The sequence below is a fragment of the Suillus clintonianus genome (genome assembly GCF_016758775.1).
Source record: "Suillus clintonianus strain FC179 chromosome Unknown DEU56scaffold_85, whole genome shotgun sequence".
NCBI lineage: Eukaryota > Fungi > Basidiomycota > Agaricomycetes > Boletales > Suillaceae > Suillus > Suillus clintonianus.
In genome coordinates, this window is record NW_024539309.1 from 135,941 (window position 1) to 160,645 (window position 24,705).

Below are 24,705 nucleotides of genomic sequence, written 5' to 3' on the forward strand. Positions count from 1 at the left end.
CAGCAGAAACAATATTTTTATAACGCGTCACACAGTCAAGGAACAATATCCAATATCCTGGCCAATACGGTCGCTAAGATCATCGCCTCTTGAGGATGATGCTGGGAATGTGTCAAATGTCATACGAGTGTGGACGACCCACTGCACAAAAATAGAGAGAACTTGTTAACGAAGTTGGCTCCCTCGTCTTTTTCGATACTTTTGCGAGGGCACGTGACTATCCATACAGAATACAACATCAACCTTCATCATGATCCATCAAAGAGTACGAAACTTACCGAGTTTTGCGCGTTTTGACTTGGGCATGATATGTAGGAGGACAAGGTTTAGCAAATGAAATCAAAAGTCCGCCACACCAAATTATCTTTCTATCTCAATCTTCCTCGTTGGACGCGGTCTCTCCAAGCGAGCTCTCTGCCCTTCGCGCTGTGCTGCTCAATACGAGCGGTACGGTGCCCTTGCACGATCGTTTCAGAGCGCTCTTTACGTTGAAAAGTTTCAAGAATGATGAGGCAGTCAAGATCATCTCTGAGGATACGTGAATTTCGTCCGTTCTCCCGTTCTTCCGTTCATATGATTCTTTTCTTTCGATCCTAACATCAGCCATCATATCTTTTCATCTATGCGATTCTCTGTCAAGATGACGTGCGCTGACGCATTACCCATCTACCAGGCTTCGCCGTTCCCTCAGCACTGCTCAAGCACGAGCTTGCATACTGCTTAGGACAGATGAAGCTCGTCTCAGCTCTCCCAGTTCTTCAATCAGTGCTGGAGAATATAGACGAGGATCCGATGGTCCGACACGAGGTAAGCGTCTCCATCGTCCCGCTTCGCATAGTCCCGCTTTTGTACGTTCCAGTGTATTATGATGCTAACTAGCATTCGAGACAGGCAGAAGAAGCAATGGGCGCAATCTCATCACCTGATTTCAAGGCGGTCCTCACAAAGTACCTCACAGATCCCAACAGGAGTGTGCGAGAGACATGCGAGATCGCGCTCGCTAAAATTGAATGAGATAATTCTGAAGAGGGACGCCAACATCTTGCGTCGAAAGAATCGTCAGATCAGACCCCGTATGTAGCTTTCATTTCATTTTTCGAGATTTCAATCTGCCTATTCCACTACTCGAACCACTTTTGGTCCCGCAATTTAACAAACTCACATCATGTTTGCAGGACGTACACATCCATTGACCCCGCTCCTCCCTCCTCCAAACTTCTCTCTGGCCAAAACCAGATGACTTGTCAGAGTCTGCAATCGCCTCTCTCCAAGCCACGCTTTTGGATACTTCCGTTCCCCTTTTCCAGCGCTATCGGGCTATGTTTGCACTCCGCAACACCGGAACGCCAGCGGCCGTCGATGCACTAGCAGCAGGATTCTCCGGTGACAGCGCACTATGCAAGTCCGCTTCTTTTCATGTTTTGACTTCGTCACGACGCTGAACCCATCCGCTGCAGACACGAAATTGCCTTCGTTTTCGGCCAACTCTTGAGCGCGCACTCTGTACCCTCGTTGCTTAATGTCCTGCAGGACGGATCTGAGTCTGACATGGTGCGACACGAGGCTGCAGAGGCGCTCGGAGGAATTGCCACGCCTGAGGTGCTACCCCATCTTAAAGAATGGATGACGCGCGAGGATTCTCCGCGCGTTGTGCGAGAGAGCTGTCAGGTTGCTATTGATATGTGGGAGGTACGTTATTTCTTCATTCCTATACAGTTTTCAGGATCTATTTCTGACGATTGGTAGTATGAAAACTCGGGGCAATTCCAGTATGCGAATGGACTGGAGAGCGTTAGGGTAGAGGCCACTCCTGCCTGATCTGTGTTGTCGTCGATAGAGAAGGGAAATTAAGGTTGTATTGCGTGCTGTATTCATACCTGGCGCGTATTAATTTAGACGCCGTTCATTTCTTTGTGCTCATGTTTGATAAGTTTGAATTTGAACATTCCTTCGTCGAATACCCTTAGCACAGGAACATCCATCGAACATTGTGCGTATCCACTGCATAAACATTTGTGAAATTGATAATCGATGCAGCTCATACTATGAATACGACAGAATGAATACATGTACACTAGAGTCGGCGATTCTCGTATTCTCTATTCATTTTCAAATACCAACGCGCGAACCTCAATGGACTGCCTATTCGGTGCGTCCTTGGGGCTGGTCACGTCAAGGAACGCTGAATGAGGCGTGAGGCGCGCCTTATCCTCGTCCGAATCGTAGCACTTGATGAGCGTAACCTCATCAGGGGTTTGGTTCGCGAGGAAGTACCAGCGCTGCGTTGGATTATAACGCACGCTGAACGTTGAGCCCTCGCTGTTCGGATAGATATGCCTAGTGGAGACCAAGTCCTCACGACCGAGCGTACGGTAATTTGCGACAGCGAGTGGTTTGTGCGCGACGGGGTTGGCAATGGGCCTATATGGATGGATTGGGTTACTTAATCGTGGGGTGAGAGATGCGTTTGACTCACCTCCAGACATTGATTATGCGAACACGACCTTTGAGCAAGCGTTCAGCATCGTCACCGAGATGACGATAGACACGACCGATGGCAGCGGCGTAGGTTTGGTCGACGTGGACACGTTCCTAAGGTTCTTGGTGAGTGGGATACCTCGGAGCACTCTGGATAATAACTCACCACAGGGCCACGAGCATCGTTCGCTCGGATTACGCCATCTACTGGGTTCCGCCTTCATGCACTTAAGCCAAGGCGCTTTCAACGATCATTCACGAGCACTCACCTGAGGGTATGATCAAATATAACCACCCTCTTCGCCCCCGTATGCTTCTTCAAAATGTCTTCCACCTCCGCATAATATTTTGTCTGGATCGCTTCTTCATCGACAAAGTCCTTTTCTACGCTCTTGTGAGTAACGAACTGGAAGCCCGTCTTATCGAGTCCGACAGTGTCTTCCTTGCCGCGGATATCATGGACAACAACTTGTTGGACATCTTGGCCAATGTTGGTCCTGAGAACTCCCACAGGGGGCTCCTCGACATAATTGTAAGGCAGCTCGTCGTTTATAGGCTTGTAGAAGTTGAGGGTAGTCTGGACATCGTGGGGGACGAGAACTTCGCCAGTCATGTTGATTGGATTTTTAGGAAGGTTGTATTGTCGTTGGGATTCGAGCCGTCCCTACGTTTCATTTATACTCTCTATGTTCCGTGCGCGCGTGACTCTGAAGCTATTATGAGACAGTTTGTAAGATAAGGATGGAGTTGTTTCAAAGTCTGGCGCAAGTCCGAATGCAAGTGGCGTGCTCTCGACCACGGAAATTGGTCACATATATAGGGGCTTTGCAAAGGTAACGCTGCAATACGTTCTTACCGAGCTTCGGGATATCAATAATCCAAGTTACTAATCAGATGAAGCTGCGACAGTACGTATCCGATTGGCGAAGATTAGTAAAATTGAATGGTGACCAAGTGTCTGTTTGTCTTCCGCCGGAGGCTCAGCGAGACACCGGTTCAATTTGCTATAGAGAATCTACCATATCAAGAGTGATATTTGATCTTGATGCGAATTTGTCGAGCCAATCGCTTGGACAGAACAGCCCGACGAGTCCGACTGCTCGGCGAGGAGTTTCAGAACTAGGAAACGGTCACTGAGTCCCGACTCGTCACTCGAAGGTCAACTCCATTGAATATCATTCTCGAACTCTGCAGACTGCCACTTTGTACGAAGTGGTCATGACTTGAGGTCGCCAGATTGCTCTTCTCTCCTGAATTGGAAGGAGAGAACTTCAATTGTCCTCGCATTTGGCCAGTGCACCGTGCTGATTGGCAACCGAAAGTGCCCACCGAAGACAGGACGGGGCAAGCTACCTGAGCATACCCTATCACACAAAAAAGCAGTATATCCGCTGACTATGATTGCTGTCAGATTAGCGGTATGCATGACGGCTTGCCTCAGGTAGTAGTAAGTGATTACGCAAACAAACACACAGTATAGTACAACCTGCAGTGGTTGTTTGAGAGTCGCATTGCCGTAAAAAGCTTCAGCTTCAAGCATAGTGTAGAAGTAGCCAGCTTCTATTTTTCTCTTTGAATCCCAATCACCTTGGAGCACCACGTGCACATAAATACCACGACGAAACTCCAAAAAGCATACGCATATTCATTCCCCTGTTTCTCCCTCCTCTCCCCTTTCCCCCGAAGAAATAAGTGTTAATCACTTGGAGGGTTTCCCTTGCTACACACCACTGCTAGTTGCCATGTGGACACGCTCCTGGAAAGCAAGTGAAGTCATGGCAGTTCCTGCGCCAGAATCTGCCACGAGCTCAGCGTGATATTGCCGAATGCTAAGAATGAGGCGTGGTCCCAGCACAAACATTTGCATGACTTCGATGATTGTGAGAACGCCATAATAAATCCCACTTCCCACGGGAGACAACTCCTATAGAAATGATGAGTGATCAGATGCAAATGACACAAATTGGCGCACCACTGTGGTTGGAGACAGGAAGCTAATTGTAATGAAAGAAGCAGCAGCATAGCTAGCACATGTGGGACTTCAGCAAAAGCATATAATCACTTGAACTGAATTAGGAGCTCACCCTGCAAAGTAAAACACGTGAGTTTTCATTAATACCGTGATACAGTTCTCGAAGGTCCATCCCGTCGATGTGCGTTGGAGTTCACGGAAGTGTATTACAAAAATTCTGATTGCAAGACACAGCGTGATGGACTCCCATATAGCGCCAAGAATATAACCCACAGCCGGCATAAGTGAGTTGGATCCTGTAGAAGTGCACTGATAGGTGCCAGAGATGACGAGCTCCTCTGGTATTCGTTCAATAAGTCTGATGCGATTAAAGTAATTAGAGCTTACCCCATGACATTTCAGTGCTTTCCCACACGGCGAGCACTATGTTGAAAGCCGTGAATGGCAGGAAGCTGACAATGAGAAAGATGAGAATCTTTGTGGATCGATGATACATGGCATGTAGTCGAGCGATTACAATGACTGCATGATGTTTGAGTCAAGTCAATGTCACCGAGGTACTCCAACTGAGTAGCTCACCGCCCAGCATAGTACTGACGACAACAAACATCCAGCATAGTGTGAAATTGAGTATAGAACCTGAAAACCCCGCCTACTGATGAGCGTTGGGGACTTGATACTTAAAATAGACTCACGGCTGTTACAGTTAGTACGTGGAACCAACAAGCTTGTTGTGCTCACCCCTATGTCAGTTAATTGGGTGGGAATGGCTGGAGTGATGCACAACACTCACTAGATCTGCCAGCGAGATCGACGGGAGAGCTACCACGTGTCAGAGGAAACAAATGCAGTATAGAAGAGACACACTTAGTATGTTGATACTAATCGTAAGATACGGCTGATTAGCCCAGTGCCAATATTGGCCTTGAAAACATACTTACGCAGAAAGCAATAATCCGACATAGCGCACCTACAAGCAGTCAGCACAACTCATCGATTGCGCTTATACAACAGACCACGTACACCGAGATATCGAGCGGGTACCTCTTGGCCTTGGGCGAACCTTTGTTCAAGTTATGTAACTCGGGAAGCGCCGAGCACTATGTTATTTCTGTCCTGTGTTCATGTACTCGAGAATTGCCGCCTGCATCGACAGAAACCTTGCTTGACCCAAACATTAGTCAAACTCAAGGAGTTACAAAGTAGACGCTAGTTGTATAGAAATTAAAAACATATGAATCAAAACATAACATGTTGCCGGGCGCGCGGCGACGCCATATAAGGAGATCCGTTCTGGAACGGGTCACGTGAACGTCCGGAAATTACCGGTTGGTCGAAAGTTGGCTACTACTAATTATGAGGGTCGTAGAAACCTTGTCATGTTCATGTATGCACAATACTTACTACAATCCTAGTTATATCATGATCATACATAATAGGATAGGCGTCCTTTTCATGCGGGCCGCTGCGTGAACAGCGCCAAGGCTTCAAGCCCCAAAAATGAAAATCCTATCGTGACAGACCCATCTTCCTCCTCACTGCTTTCCTCCGAGTCCTCACTCCCTTCCTCCGTCCCAGGCTTCTCCCTCCCGAGAAATCAATCACACTAACGACAACGCATCAGCACGCATAGCACACATCACAAAACATACTCACTAAATTGTCCCATCCGTACACCCTACCACTACCTCCTAATGCGTCAGCTGGATCGACATCGGATTCTTCTCTGGCACCGCAAGACAGTTGAACTTTGGCGGCAATGGATCTAGGAGACCACGGGCATGGCATGTGCAAGTGCCTCCCATGCGCTTGATTAACGCCTGCAGCGGAGTTACTATGCTGTAAGTCAGCATCTGCTTCATCTGGATTAGCAGGACCACCGGGTCTATTGTGATCATTATCAGCTGGTCGTTGGCGCGGTTAAGTATAGAACCAGTCTTGTTATTTCATATTCGATCATATGCAATTGTAATCTGTTACCACCATGACCGCACCATCGGGGGACGACATTCCTAAGGCATTCAAGGATCCCAATAGACCGGTTCCTCCGACGTTCTCTGATATATTGGAACATCGAGCGTTTCTGAAATTTCGCTTGGCTCAGGCGTATCGTATCTTTGGTGAGCTCGTTGTCTTATCGTGACGGGAAGCGCTCGTCGTCATCGTGCAACGCAGCAAAGTACGGCTATGACGAAGGCGTTGCAGGACATATTACTGTCCGGGTGAGAATAATGACAATGATAACACGATGTGCGTGATTATTCTAATTGCTTTGTTGAAAGGACCCAATCAGGCCAGATTGCTACTGGGTCAACCCCTTGGTAATCAATTATGTTGTCGAGATAAAAGCTGTAATATTTACCAGCCTATATAGGGTGTTCACTTCAAGCTCATCCAGCCTGAGCTCCTCCTTCTCGTGGACCACGAAGGAAATATACAAGAAAAGGAGTCCGGACCCTATCGGCTCCTCAACCGATCAGCATACCTGATCCATTCAGCCATTCATGAAGCTCGTCCGGATGTGATCTGTGCTGCGCATTCGCACACTACGTATGCCAAGGCGTTCGGCTCCCTTGGAGTGCCCCTTGACCCCATTACTCAGGACAGCTGTGCGTTTTATGAGGTATTTCGCGCTCATCATTCTTCAATGAAAAGAGATATCTCAGTCAATGGGTCCATAGGATCATGTGTTATTTAGTGAATTTCATGGCATCGTCGATGACCGCGAGGAAGGTCTGGCTATAGCAGCTGCTCTAGGTTCCAAGAAGGTTAGTAAATGCACCAATTTGTATATGTCGACGCTCACAGTATTCTAGGCTGCTATCCTCCAGGTATATTTGAGAGCTTAGTTGAACGTTCTCACCTGCTCACCATGTTCTTTTGGTAGAACCATGGGGCTCTTGTTGCCGCCAAGTCGATTGAATCTACCGTTTTCTTTTTCATCTCTTTGGAAAAGTGCTGCAAGGTTCAAATGATAGCAGACCAGGCTGCCGCCACTCGTGGACTGACACCGCGTCTTATTGATCATGAAAGTGCGGCTAAAACACAGCGGCGTCTTGGATCTGAGCTAGGCGGTTGGTTCAATGGGACTGCCGAGTTTCAGCTCTTGGAGCACGAAGAAGGAAAGAAATTCGAGTACACAACTTGAAGTAGAACCTGTAGTTGACCTATTTACCAATAAGTCGTGAACCGAGACGTCATGGGATATAACCTCACGAGGCTTGGGCGCTTCAGCTGCACAGCCTATGCTGTATATAAGCTGTGCATGTGAACACGAGGATACAGCATGTCAAATGTACCAGGAAGCAGTGGATTTCACTTTGACTTGACCTGAACACCCATTGTCCCCTACTATCTGCCCGTCGTTGTTATCCTCGGTAAGTAAGTGATGGATTTGGAATATGTTGGATGAAAGCTGAGATGGTGCTGCACTCGGTAGTAGGAATTTTGGAGCATGCCTTCACCCACCACTAAAACGAAAGACATATCAGCAATAACACCTCACCAGAAATTCGCAGGACACGCCCATTTTGTCCGGGGTGTCATACACCTGCTTGACGGACAGCGGATAATTACTTGTTCAGATGATGGCTCGCTACGGGTATGGAACTTGGAGAGTGGGAAACAGATAGGAGAAGACTGGCGGGACGGAGACAGTGGAGTGCACAGTATAGCGTTGTCTCCGGATGGGAAGAAAGTGGTTAGTGGGAGTGGGGACGGTGGAGTGAGGTTGTGGGACATCGACATAGGCAAGGTCATCGCAAAAACGGGACACACAAGGGTAGTGAAGTCTCTCTATTGGAGTCGAGATGGTCAGCGAGTAGTGAGCGGATCTGTTGATGGGACTGTAAGGCAGTGGGATGTGGAGAGCGGAGAGATACTCCAGGCACCCTGGCCAATCAATTTCGCAGCGTACGCGGTCATCTCTTCGCCAGACACGACCATGATTGCGACTGGTGGACGTGATAGGCTCTGGACTGAAGGTAATAACGAGTTCTCAATTAAAATCTGGGATGCCAAGACAGGCGAACTTGTCGCAACTCTCAAAGGACACACAGATTTGGTGGAGTGCCTGGCTTGGACTGGGGATGGTAAAACGCTCATCTCCGGGTCATTCGATTACTCGATTCGGACATGGTGGAATGCAAAATCATGGAAGCAGACCGCAGTTCTCGATGGGCACGCTTCTCTTGTCCTTGACATTACAATATCCCCGAATGGCCACATCCTCGCAAGCGCATCGATCGACAAGACAGCGCGATTGTGGAACCTCGACAACGGCCAGCCTATCAGTTCTCCACTCCAACTTGCGGATGGTGTTTTCTGCGTCTCATTTTCCGCGGATGGAAAACTACTAACCGGTTAGACTGGTTCCTCGGATAACAACGCGTACACATGGGATATTGCTACCATTGTTAGAGAAGCTGGTCTCGACGAACTTCTGTTGGATCCACAGGTGATGTCAACATACCTCATCTTATTTCATTCTCACAACTGAACGCGCTCTGCAGCCAGGCTAACAAGTTGGCACTCCGTGTACGTGAAACCTTCATAAACAGATTTCATTGCATTCAAACATATATACTCTAGGAAAATGCTACACGACATCCGGCCCAACGACGTCAGCCTGCCCATCGGGTACCCCAAGGTTTTTTCGATGACCCACGACAACATTCTCAGGTATGTCATTAGTATCGTTTCGATGTTTTTCCTGACTTGGTGTGCTCAGTTCTCTCCACGAAGCCGCCCCCACTCCTCAGCACCGCAAGGAAGTACACTCCTTCGCCGCTTATTCCACCACAGCCACTCCGATGCACGTGATGCCTCACCGTCATCTGTCGACTGGGCTCGACACCTTTTGGAACGACGCAGACGAAATGGTGAAGGAATCGAATTGCATGAGCGCAATTCAGCAGTTGTTGAGGTCCCGTATGCACAGGGAAAACGTGTATGTTGTCTCTCCTTCTCAGACATTTGACTCGACTTGACATTATGTAGAGGAATGCGTCAGCAAGAGTGAAACAAAAAAAGAAACCATTACCCACTACTCTGGGCAGCTCACGGCCTCCCAAGCACAACGCCACACAATCCAGTGGTTCGACTCAGATCCAGCCATCTTTGCAACCACAGCCTCCTGTTTCCAATTCGTCTACCACACCTGCTATTGGTGATACCCCTGCAGCTACAACTTCAACTTCCTCACGCCCTGATGTAATGCTCAGACAGGCTGGACACTGGACTCGCTTCTGGCTCTTTATCTATTGTACGTCTCCCGAGTATATCGATGGTCATCATTAATCTACGATTTCCTCATCCTTCACGGGTCCCGTGCCAACACACATTGATACCATCATCGATCATCCGCATTATCACCATCCATATGAACTTCATTCATATGGCAACTTGGGTACACGGGCCTCCCCAGGCCGCACAGCTTGTCGTCATTGCCATAAAATCTTGCTAAGGGACCAGGTTCAGATGCTGGACCAAAATATTACAGCGCCTTGCAGATTAGATTATGCAGTAACGTGTGCTCGACCCAAGCTCGATCTGTCACTCTATCAAAGGCCATTTTCTCTTGACTTATCCCGCCGAGTGGCATATATATGCGCTCCAGTATTTGCAGCCGCATCGGAAGAAACGGCCAAGCACTGCGAGAAGTTAAGTCCGGGGTGCGTATTTAAGAATACAATCAGGTGTCGGAGCCGATGGAGATGGTGGCGATATGATCGATGATCGACATAGAGGGGCTTGTGAAGCTTCAAAGGCTTTGAAGATGATGCGTCCTCGCTCTAAGAGTTGGTCGTAAAATTTATGTTTCAGTGATGTGTTACCTGGTCCAACTTGGGGCTTTTACGCTTAATGGCTCTCTTACCCGTAAATTATAACCGAGAGACCCCGGAAACGTCCGGAACGGTCTGTCTATGTTATTCCCTTCTTATTAAACATTGCCCTGCTTATGTACCCCACCCCTGTGTAATATGCATCAATTGTTTTTCTCCTGTAAAAATCAGATTTCAGTTCCCAATTCATCAATTGTGGTGGTCCTGTGCTCCTGAGATATTGTATATGCTATTTCAAGGTTGCTGTGGATCATATTTGCAAGTCTGTACAGTTAAAACTGAAAAAATGCAAAGCTATTTGTTATTTTGTGTGCATACTACATCTGGTGCTGCAGAGACCTTTGGAGGGCCAAAAAAGCGGTGGAATAGACTCATATATACTCAAAATTATATAAATACTGTGCCAAGACATTCTATCATTGAAGGGACAAAAATGCAGATGTGTTTTTGATATGTTTTTCCTGTATTATATGTACAGGTTTCTGGAGCTTGTGTTGGGACAAAAATAGGCATAAAAGGGTTCTATTGTGACCTATTGTATGTACATAGTATATACTGATACATCTCTACAGTAAATAGGTTGGTATGGTATGGTGGTGGACAGGAATGTACTGGGGAGGAGCGTGGGAAATGTTGAGATCCAGGAGATGACCAGAAATGGCTATGTTTTGGGTGTAGTGACAAATTCCCGCAGTCTAACAAATGCGAAATTGGTTGATCAATGATGATGGTGTTGGGGGGGCTTCGGGCTCCGGATGTTCTTGCACAAGGGTCCAATGGCACTCGTTGAGTGAGTTTAGGCAACCGGGATCCTCCAGCTTGAAGCTCGGAGGACCCGCAATCAATTTGTAACACTAGGAATAAGACCGACAGCTCGTCGTACATGAAGAGAGGCTTCAAAACGTATATCGTACACAGACACGACAAAACTCGCGAGGCAAGAACGATTCGTACACGGACACGACCTCGCGAGGCAAGAAAAACGAGCTTGATTTGTCAAGCTCGACAAAACCGCTAATTAGGGAGGCTAGAGGAGGGTAAATAAATTAAAGGCGCAGTGGGTGCGCAAGCAGTGAGTGCTCAACGCTAGATGATGGTTAAGCTCAAGGACCAAAGTCGCAGGATTCAGCCACTCATCAGCGTTTAGGAGACTCAGTCAAGAGCATGAGTCAGATGATGACGCGTGTACGCACAGACCTGAAACTCGGCCTGAGCCGAGTGCGACCGTAGATTCAACTTGTTTAAACCAATTAAAACTCGATGAATCAAACTTGCACAAGGGTCCAATGGCACTCGTTGAGTGAGTTTAGGCAACCGGTGTCTTACTACTTGAGGGTCTTATATGTTTTTGTGTAAATGTAGTGACACCACAACTACACTTTGATAAGACAAGAGTTGCCAACTCCTCAAGTACACGGTCAACGGATTTTCTAGTTTTCTCGGTTGATAACGTGTCGTTCGTGGGAGGCTCGACTATACAGTCTGTCGTTGGTTCTTGGAATGGGGTTCGGTTTTGGATGGGATGATAGACCTAGATGATAGGCCTGATACGATGAACTGTGTAGAATAGATGGACTAGACTACGTTGACGAATGGTTTGTCCGAATGGTCCTTGGACAAATATACGAGTGGATGCGCTACACAACACTTGGCTGAAGTGTGTGGATCCTTTGATGAACGAGGGACCTTTGGTATGGAGCAAAAGTCCTTGGTGGTGTGGAATTGGGAAGCTGACTAAGCTTTTCCCAGACAGATCCTTGCTGATGTAATCAAAGCAAGAATAACTCCTGAAGAGTTCTTTGTCCAAACAGCTCTTGAACAAAAGATATTGTCCAAACAGCTCTTGAACAAAAGATATGGGTTGTGTGGGATGCTGACTAAGCTTTTCCCAGACAAATCCTTGCTGACTTAATCAAAGCAAGGAAACAGCAGTTCTAGACCAACAAAGGACTAGAAAAGAAGGTTAGGGTGACTAAATGCCCCTAACAACAGTAAAGATAATACAAGACTAAGATTATATCAAATCTTAGTGTAGTAAGGCTGTCAGTATCAGCCTGCACTTCAGATGATAGATGTGAAGTGGGAAATCTCCAATATGGGGAGTCTCTCCTTTCTCCTCAAAAAATTGAGCCTCCTTATATACATTTGGTGTGGGAAATATCCCAGGAACTGTATAGTACCAAGAAAATAGAAAGAGACACAAATCTCAGAAGAAATGAGGTAGTTGTAGCATAAAATGCAGAATTGAAGTGGAAAGAACACCAAAGGAGGAAAATGACTCATTCTGACTCATTTGACAGCAAATGACATCACTGTGGAGCAGTGTGGAGCATTTGTGGAGCAAAGTGGAGCTGAATGATATCATTGTGGAGCTATGACATCAAATGACATCGTTGTGGAGTTATGACATCGAGTGACATCGTCCAAGATCAAATGACTCAATTCTGGAGTCACATGACTTCTCCTTGGGTTAATTACATGTTATGTAAGCTCAGATTGTGGCTGAAGCTCACATAACATGCACAAATAAAAAAGAACAAGAGAAACAGAAGCAAGAAAGTGAACAAAGATAAACGTAAACAGAAGTAAACGAAACGCGAGCTTTCTGCCACTTTTTACTTCTCTTGCCTCAACATAGAGTAATTAGTCTAAAGCGAAAGCTTTTGGACTAGTATACCCTTATCCTATTGAATGTCAATGCATGATCTTCGTTTCATGCATGACACCGGGATCCTCCAGCTTGAAGCTCGGAGGACCCGCAATCAATTTGTAACACTAGGAATAAGACCGACAGCTCGTCGTACATGAAGAGAGGCTTCAAAACGTATATCGTACACAGACACGACAAAACTCGCGAGGCAAGAACGATTCGTACACGGACACGACCTCGCGAGGCAAGAAAAACGAGCTTGATTTGTCAAGCTCGACAAAACCGCTATAAGGCTATTAATTTTTTTTTTTTTTTTTATAATTTTGAATTTTGTTTTGAACGTAGTTATGATTGAGTCGTTGGGATGGGGTGCGTGCGTTGAATACAATTTGGGTTATGAGTCGTTGGGACGGAGAGGTGATTGAGCCTTTGGGAGACTTTTTAGCGAAAAACGATGCAGTGAGTCTGAGCTGTCGATCCTAATGAGTTACGGAAGGTGTGAACCATGAATAAGAAGGTTAAGCAGAAAAGGGTGCTTGCGAATATATTTCTGGAACTCGTCTGAAGACCAGCGTCCCGCTGCCTGAATCAGCGCAGGGGCAACGCCGCTTGCAGCAAGAGCTGTTGCTCCTCCAGCTCGCATGGAGTGCCCAGAAATACTTGGCGGGAAGAAACGCCGTAGATAGCGCATGAACCACACACGTGTGGGAATAGTTCCAGCTGAAGTGAGCCAGAGCTGTGGATGGTGTGGAAATTTTTCGTCACGAGCACACACGTACCGATGGAATAGCTTCAATGGATCTACCCTAGCGTGAGGTTCGCCGAGAAGCAAGATCTCACAACCGACACCCAAACTACTACTTTTGTGGTGCGGGAGAGTGTAGCTCGCTGAGCCATTTGTGAATGATAGAGAGTGCCGCAGAGGGACTTTGCGATAGGATTGATGTTTAACGGCGTTGGGCCAGCACAGTTCGGCTAAGCGTTGCAAAGTCTTGAAACCGGTAACGAGTAGCGTTTGGAACAAGATGTCGTTGTACTCGACAGAAGAGGTGAAAGCGTCAGCCACGAGGGAGAGATCATCGAGGCTAAGTGGTTGTTTTCGCTGGACAGGCTTGGATAAGCGGCGTTTGCAACCTTTGAGCGTGCGCGTGACGAGCAAGGAAGTTCGTGCTTCTCGTACGCCTGAAAAATGCGATTCGAGACGATTGACGATGCCAGACAGATAGGAATCGACCGAACGTGGTTCAATGTAATGGGATAACCAGACGACGTAGTAAGAGAGAGTGTCGTCTGTTGGTTGGACTGGGCGATTGTGCAGCCGACAAAAGTTAAGATAGGAATTCAAATGAGAATCGTACGCGGACGCAGTGGTCGATTCGATAGCGAAACCAAGGGCCAAAGAACGCTCGAATTGCAAGCGTTCAAGTGTCCAGGCTTCCCGTACGGGTTGCCTGGACTGGGTTGCGCATGGGATCATTTTTTCGACGCCCCCAACGCATCCCGAGGGGGTTCGAAGTCAAAGATTAGAGCGGTAGGCACGAGATCTTTGACAAGCTCGTTATGAAAGCGGGACAACGCATCTGCTATCACATTCTGCTGACCAGGGATATGTTCCACGCGCAGGTCAACACTGTAGGTGATTAAAATATCCATAGCGGAGCGCAGGAGTGAATTGTAGACGGGTTTCGCGCGGAGTGAATCAAACATAGCGACTGTGTTCATATTGTCAGTGTATATGAGCAGTTGTGATGGGGTTTCGTCCATGTTGACAACAGCATGAATAGCGGAGCAAACGGCGAGTGCCTCAAAGAAGAAAATTGTGTCGTGAGGGGTGTCGGTGGGCAAGTGACATTGGCATGCGAAATTATCGTCTGGAAACCACAATCCCATGCCAACGCTGGAAGCATCAGTATAGGCGACAACGACTTCATCACTCCTCGGATCAAAATCCACGCATTTGAAGAGGTGCAAACCATCAGAACGTTCAATATGGTCGGCGAGCCAAAGTAGCTCGTCGATGAGAGCGTTATTGACGTGAATGAGTGCCAATGCATTGTTCTTTCCCCTGATTTTGTCGTATAGAACCGACAGACCAGGTTTCAAGAGTGGGAAAACATTAAAGCTCCACTCGCACCACCCTGCGAGTCGTTGGAACTCCCGAAGCGACCAACGACTGTTCTTGCGTGCGAAACGGCGCAATTCTGCAACCAATTCGCCCTTTTTGTCGACGGGAAGGGATACTTGCATGGAATTAGGGTCGACGTCGAAGCCAATGACAGTCAATGGTGCACCGAACACCTGCTTGGGGCGTTCATGCGGAAGTCGGAGTTCGTCCCATAATTGTAGTAAACGCGTCTGTTTAGCGGGAAAATAGCCGTCGTACGGAGGATAATATAGCAGACAGCCCGCGACCTCAAAGGAGAATGAGTCGTCCATGTAAGTTTTCAGCGCGTCGATGAGGGCACGATGTATAGCAATCCATGCTACGAGGGACATGAACGAAATCCATACTTTTGGCGAACCCCTACCACCAAAATTGTTGTTACGATCGACGTGTCGTTGACCGTGGACTGTCAGAATTTGTTTGACCTGCCATAGCGGGTGCATCGGCAAACGTCGGAAAGCCTGCGACACGTCAGATTTGAACATTACCAGCTGGACATTTGGGTGTTGTTCACGGAAGCGAAGCAGCGAAGCTCCGAGCGAGTGCAATCCATCCAGCTTGGTACCTTTGATGGCATCTCTGTCAATCATGGAGTTCAGTGAGTACTCGCCCGCAGTGTGATCAACGATCAAGCGAAGTTTATCAGAATGCGGCTTGGGTACAGTGTGCATCGGCACACTATACATACTGGGGTAAAGCTCGGTACCGAAACTCTCTGATACTCGTTCCAAACGTATCTCCTCACTCAATTGATCCTCGATGAATTGTTGTTGCTCGTTAGATTTGGAGCATGTATGCGCGGAATTGTCGTTAGTGGATGGGTACGAGTCGTCTGAGGTATCGGCCCATGGCCAGAAACCCCGACGTAAAGAGTCGCAGACGGATTTGACGAAAGGTTGGTTTGGATGGTCCAAGAGAAGGTCTTCGAACCGATCAACGTTTATAGGCGTAACGATACGAAACAAGTCCGGTCTGCGTGCAATAGTCTGAGCTGCATCACTGCCCGAAAGTTCGTTTAGTGGAGGTGAGGGGACAGGATCAGCATATTCAGTTGACCGCGCAGTTGGACTGAAAGAAACATCTGTTGGTGACCATATAAGGCCCCGTCTATGACGCGGGCGCTTAAATGGCCGTTCAAGTGGGTTTGGGCTTAGACTCCTCGAAATGCTTCGTTTCCGTGTGTCGTCTTGCGCATAGTCTGCCGTCTTGCTCATGTGAGCAGACATGTGCGTAACGGCAGGTTCCCGCACTGCGAGCACAGTCTCCGGCGTTCCATTTGCGACAGGGCTCACGTCGACTGAAGGTAGTTTTGTCCCGCGTAGATGCGCTGGGCTTGGTCTGCTTTTCATCGTCGTGGTGTCTACCATCTGACTGGAAATGAGATTCATAGATGTCAATGAAGGAGGCGAGGTCTGAGAGTTCAACCCTGCGCGAGTTTGCGGCTTTATTCCTGATGGCTTTGTCATACCTGATAATTCTTTCGTGTGACCGTTCGAGCGTACGGTCGAATCTGGTGGTAATATATTCTCCATAGGTAGCGAGCTCATCCTCTCGATGAGGGAACGCGAATTTGATGGCTCTGGCAGCCCTATTCCAGGCTGCGGTCCATTGCATTGCGGTGGTGATTTTCTTCGCGACTGCTTCTGATGTTCCTGCATACTTGATCTCAATGTTGCCGATAGTCTCGGTACATTTGTCAATGGTGCGTGACGAGGAGATGATGGAGTGTACGGCGTCAAGATTGACACATTTGCCTGCGACGATTTCTGCCCATCCAGCTTCATGGAATTCCGGGCTGCATCGGTGATACATGAGTCGGCGTCGAACTTCTTTGGGGTCTTGCGACCAATTGAGGAGGATTTCGTTAGTTCTTGTAAGGTTTGCGGAGAGCTGACCTCCTGTACTTGATTGCTCGGCTCGAACGAGACAGGCGAGGTCAAGTTTGCCTCGCTTTCGAGCCGGTTCACCTCGCTGGATACTAACTTCTCTCTCAAGTTCAATCTCTCTAGGAGGGAGAGTTTCCCTGTCTTCGGATTGGCGTCTAACATCTGGCTCGTGCTCACCAAACCCTCTGGTGTCATCCTGCCGCTTGGACCAGTCTTCAAGCATGCTGAAGTATGGATTCGCGATAAAAGACTCCGCTTCGTCTGTGGCTTCTGAGGTGCAGGCAGTGACAGTCTTTGCGATAGAGATAAATGCCTCAGATTTTGTGATGAGGCTGTGCTTGTAGTCTTCAACGATGTTAAGACATTTCTCCGCCAGGTCTTGTTGGGATGAAGACGTTCTGCCAACGTCGGTTTGAGTTGAAGACCCTGCGACTCCGGGTCCCGTAAGTGATGTTCATCAGTGAACCGGTGAAGATTTGATAAGAGCATATATAACAATATATAGTTGAAAATAACAAGAATCAACATAATTCTGCTATGGGGGATTACATTGTCATTTTTGGCCTTGTAGAGCGCAGAATAAAGTATGATTGTCCTACATAGGTTTATGATGCGGACAACACTGCGATATCACTCGCACTTGAACTTGGAGGAGAGGTTGAGCACAAGTTGATGGTAAGGCAAAATGAATCAGCGCTGCCACCTCAGAAGTAAGGTCGATATTTTTGAAACTGTCCTACAGAGGTTTATGATGCGGACAACACTGCGATATCACTCGCACTTGAACTTGGAGGAGAGGTTGAGCACAAGTTGATGGTAAGGCTAAATGAATCAGCGCTGCCACCTCAGAAGTAAGGTCGATATTTTTGAAACTATCCTACAGAGGTTTATGATGCGGACAACACTGCGATATCACTCGCACTCGAACTTGGAGGAGAGGTTGAGCACAAGTTGATGGTAAGGCAAAATGAATCAGCGCTGCCACCTCAGAAGTAAGGTCGATATTTTTGAAACTAAAAGCTATTGCTAATGTCTTCCAGAAGGCCGGAGCATGTCTGCCAAGCCAGCAAGCCTAGATTTGCGCCCTACATTAGCTATGAAGGTTACCTTACTCATAGGGTGATGATTGTGAGCTAATATCAGAATTGGGAACTTGTGTGAATATGTTGTACATTTTGCAGCAACGCAGCACGTTTTATTAATTGCGATCGCACCCGAAGAAGTCAAACATATACACTGATCCTGCTTGTTGTTGCACGGTAGCTTAGTAGATAACTTTAGAGCAAAAGGTCATGCCTCGCAATTCAGAAACTGCTTGCTACTCAAGGGCCTTATGTGACGCTGTGTCATAACTCGACAGTTGTATTCATTCGCGATACGTCCAACAGAATTCTGCGTGCATGCATTCACGATCTTCAGTAGCTTAGCTCCTCCCTCTAACAATAAAGTTGTTTCAAAGGAATATTAGGTATTGTAACGACGTTGTTCCACTCTACTTTAATGATTGCTCGCCTGTCACTGTCGACGACAATCTTTTTGAAGGGCTGATCCTCTCCGGTAGCGTATCGATGATTCAAACAACAAGCATCTGTTCATCCGACCGACCGACCGTAAGTTTGCGTCTTGCTTCAACTGTCGACGCCAACCCTTTCGAAGGCGGAATTGTCTTCTATTGTATGTAAATTAGCGAGAGATCATCTGCAATATTGTGGTTGGGAATCCCGATTCACGATTTGGAGCAATTATACCATTAGCATGAATGCTCACGCTTGCGCTATATATCCTACATTCAGCCAGTGCGCGACTGTTGTCGTCAGGTCAATTTATAGACATCTTAAAAGCAAAATAATAGCAGCGTGATGAAGTGTCTTCAGTTATTTAAATTCAAATGCGGCTAGTGGATAGTGCTACTTGATAATAGGACGGTACGGTACGATGGAAGCGGATCTCTAGCTAGAATCGAAAGAAGCATCATCTAGTTGCGCTCGCTGCCTTGCAAGTGCGTTCACAGACAGATTGGCCTTTGCTGCGTCGCTAAGCTCCTCACGACGATTCCTTCCAAAAACCTTTCTAAATGCCAGTTTGTCAGTGGAGGTTCATTGAGGACATAGAGTACTGCACCTCGTCCACCACTCCAGGAGTCGGTTGACCCTGCGGCGCGCTTCTCGACCGGGGGCCACTTCGAAGAAATCCACGATGATCTTCCAAAACTGGATATAGTCGAAATCGCCGTCCACGGACCGCCATGAGGTAACGGAAGAAAGCGCGAATCGCACCTGTCAGTGCAGCCGACATAAGTGATTGCGGGGAGCATAAACATCACGACTTACTTGACACGCGATGTAGGCAATCGACCGAGGAGTAACCTTATCCATCCTGATAATCTGCGCGACGTGTTTTTTTAATTTAGCTCCTGAGGATGCCCTTGTAGCCCGCCGGTTGTTCTCGATAACGTCCGCGCCATCGCCATCGCCCTCGACGTCCTTCGCTGAGGACGGAGACGTAAACACAGCCTTGTAGGCCTGCAAACAGGGTGAGGTGGTTGCCGCGGAGCTTGAGACTGACGAACCTGTACCAGGATTTTTCCCTTGAATAAACCTTCCTCCAGATTGTCAGGGTTAGCAGTGTAGTTTTCATACAAAAATGCTGGAAAGGACATTTCTGTCACAGCATGGCCCTCCGATCGGTTTCTAATGCCTGCCTTCACTCTAGTAACGAGTTAGAATTGCGCAAGACACTGTGCCCGCCACCTACAATGAGCTGCTCCAATCAAGTTCAGCAGGGCATAGTAACTTGCCGCATGCGTCATTGATAAACCCGCGGTGGTGTTTGTCGTCAGGCTCGACCGGGGGAGTTGGCTTGAGTTCGAGATTGACCCAGGAGGAAACTAGAGTTTTAAGTTTTGATGTATCGTCGCCTCGAGCACTGTCAGCCCCCAGCCTAAGCTAGAAGAAGGCTCAGCGTGGTAAGCCAGCGGGTTGACTCAAATACCAGCGCAGCGCACCGTTTTTAGCATACGTGCAAAGTCGTCGTTCTCCATGTCAGTGGCATTCTTCACAAACCAGGCTAAGGCTCTCACTAGAGCAGTATAACCTGTTTGCAGTCGGTCCTGACTATGTAGACGCTAATGAGTGCGCTCGGAGTGGAAAGCTAAGGGCGAAGGTTCTTATTCTAGAGTGGCGTCCTCATCGCCATCATACTCGTATCTTCTGTCGTTTTCAGCGACCAGATCCTCTATATTGTCGAACAGAGTGACGACCCGCCTGATGGCCCTTCCCTGAGCTAGATAGTAATTAGTTTGCCTGACAAATAGTGAGTAAAGTGGACTAAGTGCAAACAGTCGGGGGGCATACCTTTCTTTCACCGAACGCCCCGACTCCAGAGTCTCGACCTTTCCCTCCAGCTCAGCGATTCTGCGTCTCTGCCGAGCATGCACAGACGCTGACTCTGACTCTGCCCCAGCTTGGGGTGTTTCTGGAGGCTGCTGAATGCCGCAGTCGCCCCGCTGGCAGTTGGTGCCGATGGATGACATGCTGCCCTCGTCTTGCGACATGGAAGAAGGGAGAAAGGAGGGTATTAAGATGATTTGGGAGCGCAGGTGAGGGGTGGGGTGAGGGAGGCCGATGGAAGGAAAAAGAAACCAGCACCTCCTTTATATCGGTGTCCCTGCGGGTATGACCGTTTAGGCAGGAGCGCGGACCCGTATCTCCCAAAGTTGTGAACTGGGCCATAAGCGCTTACTTCACCTACTTCTGTTGGTGAGTTGCTCAAAATGGACTAGCACCGAGGGGGGGGGGGGCGCTTGGTTCCGGGTTCGGCGCTCTCGTAGCTTAGTGTGTGATTATTGAATGCGACGCGCGTTCTTCAGAACGTTTAGCTTTGTGAGCGGTGAGCCGCGTAAAACGCCGCCGGAAGTACTAATATCGTCCAGCTTTTGCGTGGATCACCCTCGAATTTGAGTGAGAGGAGCCAGTCAGAAGAAATTGATTCACCAAGGCGAAAAAGACTCAGATTTGAAACTGAGGAGGCTGGAAGGATGCAACTTGAAGCACCGGGCCTAGGTGAAGTCTCATCACAGTGCGTCCGAGTCTTCTCCATCCTTCAAGTTGGTGTTGCGAAACCTCAGCTACTAGTACTACTCCTTGATTAACAGTGAATCAAGGGAGGGTAAGGGCTGAACTTACCACGGAAGAAGACAGGCGTGCATACTACCGCTAAGTTTTGACTCCTGCGCAAATCTCATCAGTACTACTAAGCGTTAATCGATCGCTTATCTTTGGAGGTCCAACTCAAAGAGTTCCGAGTCACGATCGCGTTCAAGTTGTACTAGTTGGATCATCATCAAGGTAGGCACATGATCACATAAGGCGTGCCTTTTCCGTTTTGGTATGACGGCTGTGCCGTCCTTGAAATTGAATTTGGTGGACGAAGATACAAGTACGGAGGAGACGGAGCAGTGTTCAATAGATACAAAATGTTAACACTAGCTAGAAGACAGATCAAGCCCTCGGGGGATAATAATCAATTGAGTTACCCTGCCGACTTGAACCCTCTCCCTCTCGCAGTACTGCACCACGTCATTTTTGGGAATTTAAAAGGAAGGGAGGTCATCAAACTGGTCTTCCTCCTCAAGCCCATCTCCATCATTTCCCTCATCCTCATACTCTAGTCCATCATTGCTGATCTCATCTTCAGTCATCTCTTCGTCATCGCTACATCCCCCATAACCGTCATGGTCACCGGCCTCGTCACTGCCCGTATCCACCTCGAGGTTGCCGCTGCCTGCTGCACCCGCAACATCGACCAGTGGTTCACTCCCAAGGGAGTCCCTAGCCATCCTGCGCAGCGTTGCTGGATGCCCTATGCCAAAGTAGGTGTACCTCATAAACATATCTCTATCCGCGAATCTGGTTTAAAGGGTAAGAAGCGCCACTACAAGAGCCAGCGGCTGCACTCACATCCCAACATAGTACGCCTCCCAGTCATCCAGCTCTCCTTCAGGGCGTGCCAAGGATTCTCCACCCCGAAGCGAGCTAGTTCCACGGCCCAAATTAAAGGCTGGAATTAAATGCGCCCCTCGAATCACCTGCCCCGGATCAAGAAACCCAAACGCATCTGCATCGGACTCCTCCACAAAGGCAACCTTTGGAAGGCAAGCATATTCCATACCAGACTTATGACTCCTCAGTGGAGCCAGCCACCTAACCCAGATAACCTCCAGGTGATGCTTCACAGGTTTGTCCCCATCGTTGACCCAAGTATCCATGTGGTAGATAGCCAGCGTGCGCGCGTACCAATACGGGTGGTTGGGGTTTGTCTCCCCTGAAAGTACCATGAGGCCGGCATGTGCTCTGAGGCTGATTGTATCATACTCGCGCCTCATGTCGTAGGTAGTGTAATGCACCTGCATAGTCTGGACGGCGTATATCGTGTCGTTAGGAATGATGACCGAGTTTCTCTCTTCATCTGTGAAGACGTGGTCGCAGTACGTGACATCTAGCTTGCGCAGCCGGTAAAGAATGTGGTCCTTCAGTTTGGGTATAAATTTCTGATAAGTGCGGTAAGTAAGGCGCTTTCAAAATGGAATACTGCCACTACCTTGAGAGCTGGATCACCATCGTGATTTCGAAGGAGTCTGAATAGCGCAACCGGATGGTTTTGACTGGCCGCAATATTGTGACCATGTCCAGAGGGGGACTCAGCCAGTGATTGACTGAGCGAAGACGATGCACCCCCTGCTTCTGCTACCCGGCGAAGCACACGGCGCCTGCGCTCATGCTTTGCCAACTGCGCGGGAGTATCAAGCTTGCTAGTCAGAGGATAGAACGCCTTCAGGGCTCGGTGTGCAAGTTCTCCCTGCCCAAGGATTTCAGCTTCGTAAAGATGATATTCAACTGATACTCACAATTTGGGTAGAAAAAGAATCCGTAGTTCCAAAAAACCTGATCGTTCTCACGTAGTCCCCCATTGCGTGAAACTTATACGTGTTCAAATTGAACTTTTTCACCCTGGCCCCGCTTGATTCTGCAGAAGGGTTACGAGCGTCAGAGCGCTGGGCTGACCTTCTTTGACGGGCTGCCTTCTCCTTCGGCAACTCTGCTGTAGTGAAGGCAGCGCAGGTATGCGCCCGAAACCTCCGCAACCTCCGGGAGAGTTGCTTGAACGTTTCGTCAAGAAAACGCAAGGTAGAATCGGAGTGGATCCTAAGCTTAGCGAGTGCGTGCCACTGTGCAAATCGATATAGCAGAGAGCAGCACTGCCGCGTCATGTTCTGAGGGGAACAGCCCTTCAAAAACCGGAATGGCGCACTGGCGAATGCCTCAGCCTTGTGGAAAACTAGATAAAACAAACTCACCTGTAAAATATCCTCGAAGTCACGAGCTGCCAGCTTTTTCATCTCAGAGGTGTTGTTGGCGAATTTGCGAATTATACCATTGCCGAAGGTCGGGACCTGGCGAAATCTACGGTAAGATCCAGAGGTTGACGGCCATTAGTGGGCAGCAGCACTCCATACCAACTCCACGCACCTGCCGTCTAGGGTAGCTACTAACTGAGTGCCCCCAGGAAGGGCGTAGAGAAGCCTTATCAGGTGGGTAAATAGAGCCTTCCAAGTGCCCAGCTCACACTCATGCATGATGTCGACGACCAGCATACGAAATGGATCGAGACCAAGCGGTCCAAGCTTCTTGACAAATTGGTTCTGCGAACGCCGATTTGAGCTAATCGTGACCAGGACGGAACCGATGGTACGAACCAGAACTGGCACCCAGGAACCTTCTCCAAGGATGTCCTCTACCCTTGCACCGTCTACGGTACTTCCCATTCTATAGATAGCCTCACGAGCTTTGACAACCTTGGACATAGCGTACAGTCGAAGGTCGGTAATCCGGCTTTTCATATCCTTCACCAGGCCAAGGCAGCTGAACAAGCTTTTTGGCACCAGGCAGCGAGGGCATGGGCAGAAGCCCATGTCCTTGATAGAAGCGATCAGAACCCTGAAGATTCATGAGCTGCATTTTGAACAAAGATGGTGAAAGATGTACTTCTCAGGGTAGTCCGCGGAATATGTGAAGATTCGCGGGTATACTCGCCGCATTACTCCGTCAGCGCATTTCAAAACGATACCATGTCTGCACGCATAAATAAAGTCTTCGTCCAGTAAAATTTCCCAGCAGGCATGGAACAACTCCCTGCGACAGTAGGTGTGAATAGAGGCCATTCCTGTCTTCGATACTCGAGGCAGGCTGCTTAGAATGTCTTTAATGCTATCAGGAAGCTGATGAGTGTGGTAACAGTCAGCAGTAGTCGATAAATTCGTAATCTAGAATGGCTCACCGACGGTAAGAATCCTACGAGGTGGCATGACCCTGATGTTGGCGACGCACGTATATACTTTGTTAGATTTCCAAAGTAGGCGTAAAGTGGCCAAGCCTTCGCAGTACCAAAGTTTGCAAGGTGAGTAGCGTCAGAAAAAAACATTAGACCTGCGATGACCCGCTCCAAAGAGCACCCAGGCTCCTTTGGCAGCTTGTGGAGGTCGTCCTGGGCCTCCAACCAGGCGTCTGAAGTATACAGCTCGTCATATATCCGTTCTTCGTGGCCATCTAAAGGGTCCTTCCACAAATGTTTAAATGGCAAAAGATGAAAAGCTCCAGCTTGAGCGTCTGCAAATGCTGCGCGTACAACTTCGATGAGAGGTCGGTAGTGAAATC

General features: G+C 48.3%; 5 protein-coding genes across 5 annotated transcripts; 2 read left to right on the plus strand and 3 right to left on the minus strand.

The window, feature by feature from the left end:
• Nucleotides 1–250: 250 nt before the first annotated feature.
• On the plus strand, nt 251–1,818 carry DEU56DRAFT_873064 (ARM repeat-containing protein; the record flags this gene model as incomplete). The annotated part of the gene is made up of 9 exons (XM_041355831.1): nt 251–324; nt 407–495; nt 674–807; nt 892–970; nt 1,016–1,073; nt 1,176–1,243; nt 1,273–1,402; nt 1,458–1,689; nt 1,747–1,818. The coding sequence occupies 9 exons, from the start codon at nt 251–253 to the stop codon at nt 1,816–1,818; spliced, it is 936 nt and encodes a 311-aa protein (XP_041204666.1).
• Nucleotides 1,819–1,995: 177 nt separating this feature from the next.
• On the minus strand, nt 1,996–3,259 carry DEU56DRAFT_862757 (uncharacterized protein). The gene is made up of 4 exons (XM_041355352.1): nt 2,748–3,259; nt 2,645–2,696; nt 2,477–2,592; nt 1,996–2,421 (listed from the first exon to the last, which is right to left on the minus strand). Exons 1-4 carry the CDS (start codon nt 3,089–3,091, stop codon nt 2,100–2,102), a joined length of 834 nt encoding a protein of 277 aa, XP_041204667.1. The 5' UTR covers nt 3,092–3,259; the 3' UTR covers nt 1,996–2,099.
• A 939-nt stretch (nt 3,260–4,198) lies between these two features.
• DEU56DRAFT_916431 (uncharacterized protein) lies at nt 4,199–4,946 on the minus strand (the record flags this gene model as incomplete). The annotated part of the gene is made up of 4 exons (XM_041357857.1): nt 4,199–4,402; nt 4,451–4,502; nt 4,563–4,788; nt 4,838–4,946. 4 exons carry the CDS (start codon nt 4,944–4,946, stop codon nt 4,199–4,201), a joined length of 591 nt encoding a protein of 196 aa, XP_041204668.1.
• Nucleotides 4,947–6,434: 1,488 nt separating this feature from the next.
• Nucleotides 6,435–7,625, plus strand: DEU56DRAFT_903674 (class II aldolase/adducin domain-containing protein; the record flags this gene model as incomplete). Its single annotated transcript, XM_041356646.1, has 7 exons — nt 6,435–6,570; nt 6,626–6,672; nt 6,733–6,771; nt 6,825–7,073; nt 7,132–7,218; nt 7,267–7,281; nt 7,338–7,625. 7 exons carry the CDS (start codon nt 6,435–6,437, stop codon nt 7,596–7,598), a joined length of 834 nt encoding a protein of 277 aa, XP_041204669.1. The 3' UTR covers nt 7,599–7,625.
• Nucleotides 7,626–18,942: 11,317 nt separating this feature from the next.
• DEU56DRAFT_759205 (uncharacterized protein) lies at nt 18,943–20,546 on the minus strand (the record flags this gene model as incomplete). Its single annotated transcript, XM_041350291.1, has 8 exons — nt 18,943–19,063; nt 19,115–19,269; nt 19,324–19,515; nt 19,563–19,701; nt 19,748–19,938; nt 19,998–20,106; nt 20,194–20,295; nt 20,347–20,546. The coding sequence occupies 8 exons, from the start codon at nt 20,544–20,546 to the stop codon at nt 18,943–18,945; spliced, it is 1,209 nt and encodes a 402-aa protein (XP_041204670.1).
• Nucleotides 20,547–24,705: the final 4,159 nt, after the last annotated feature.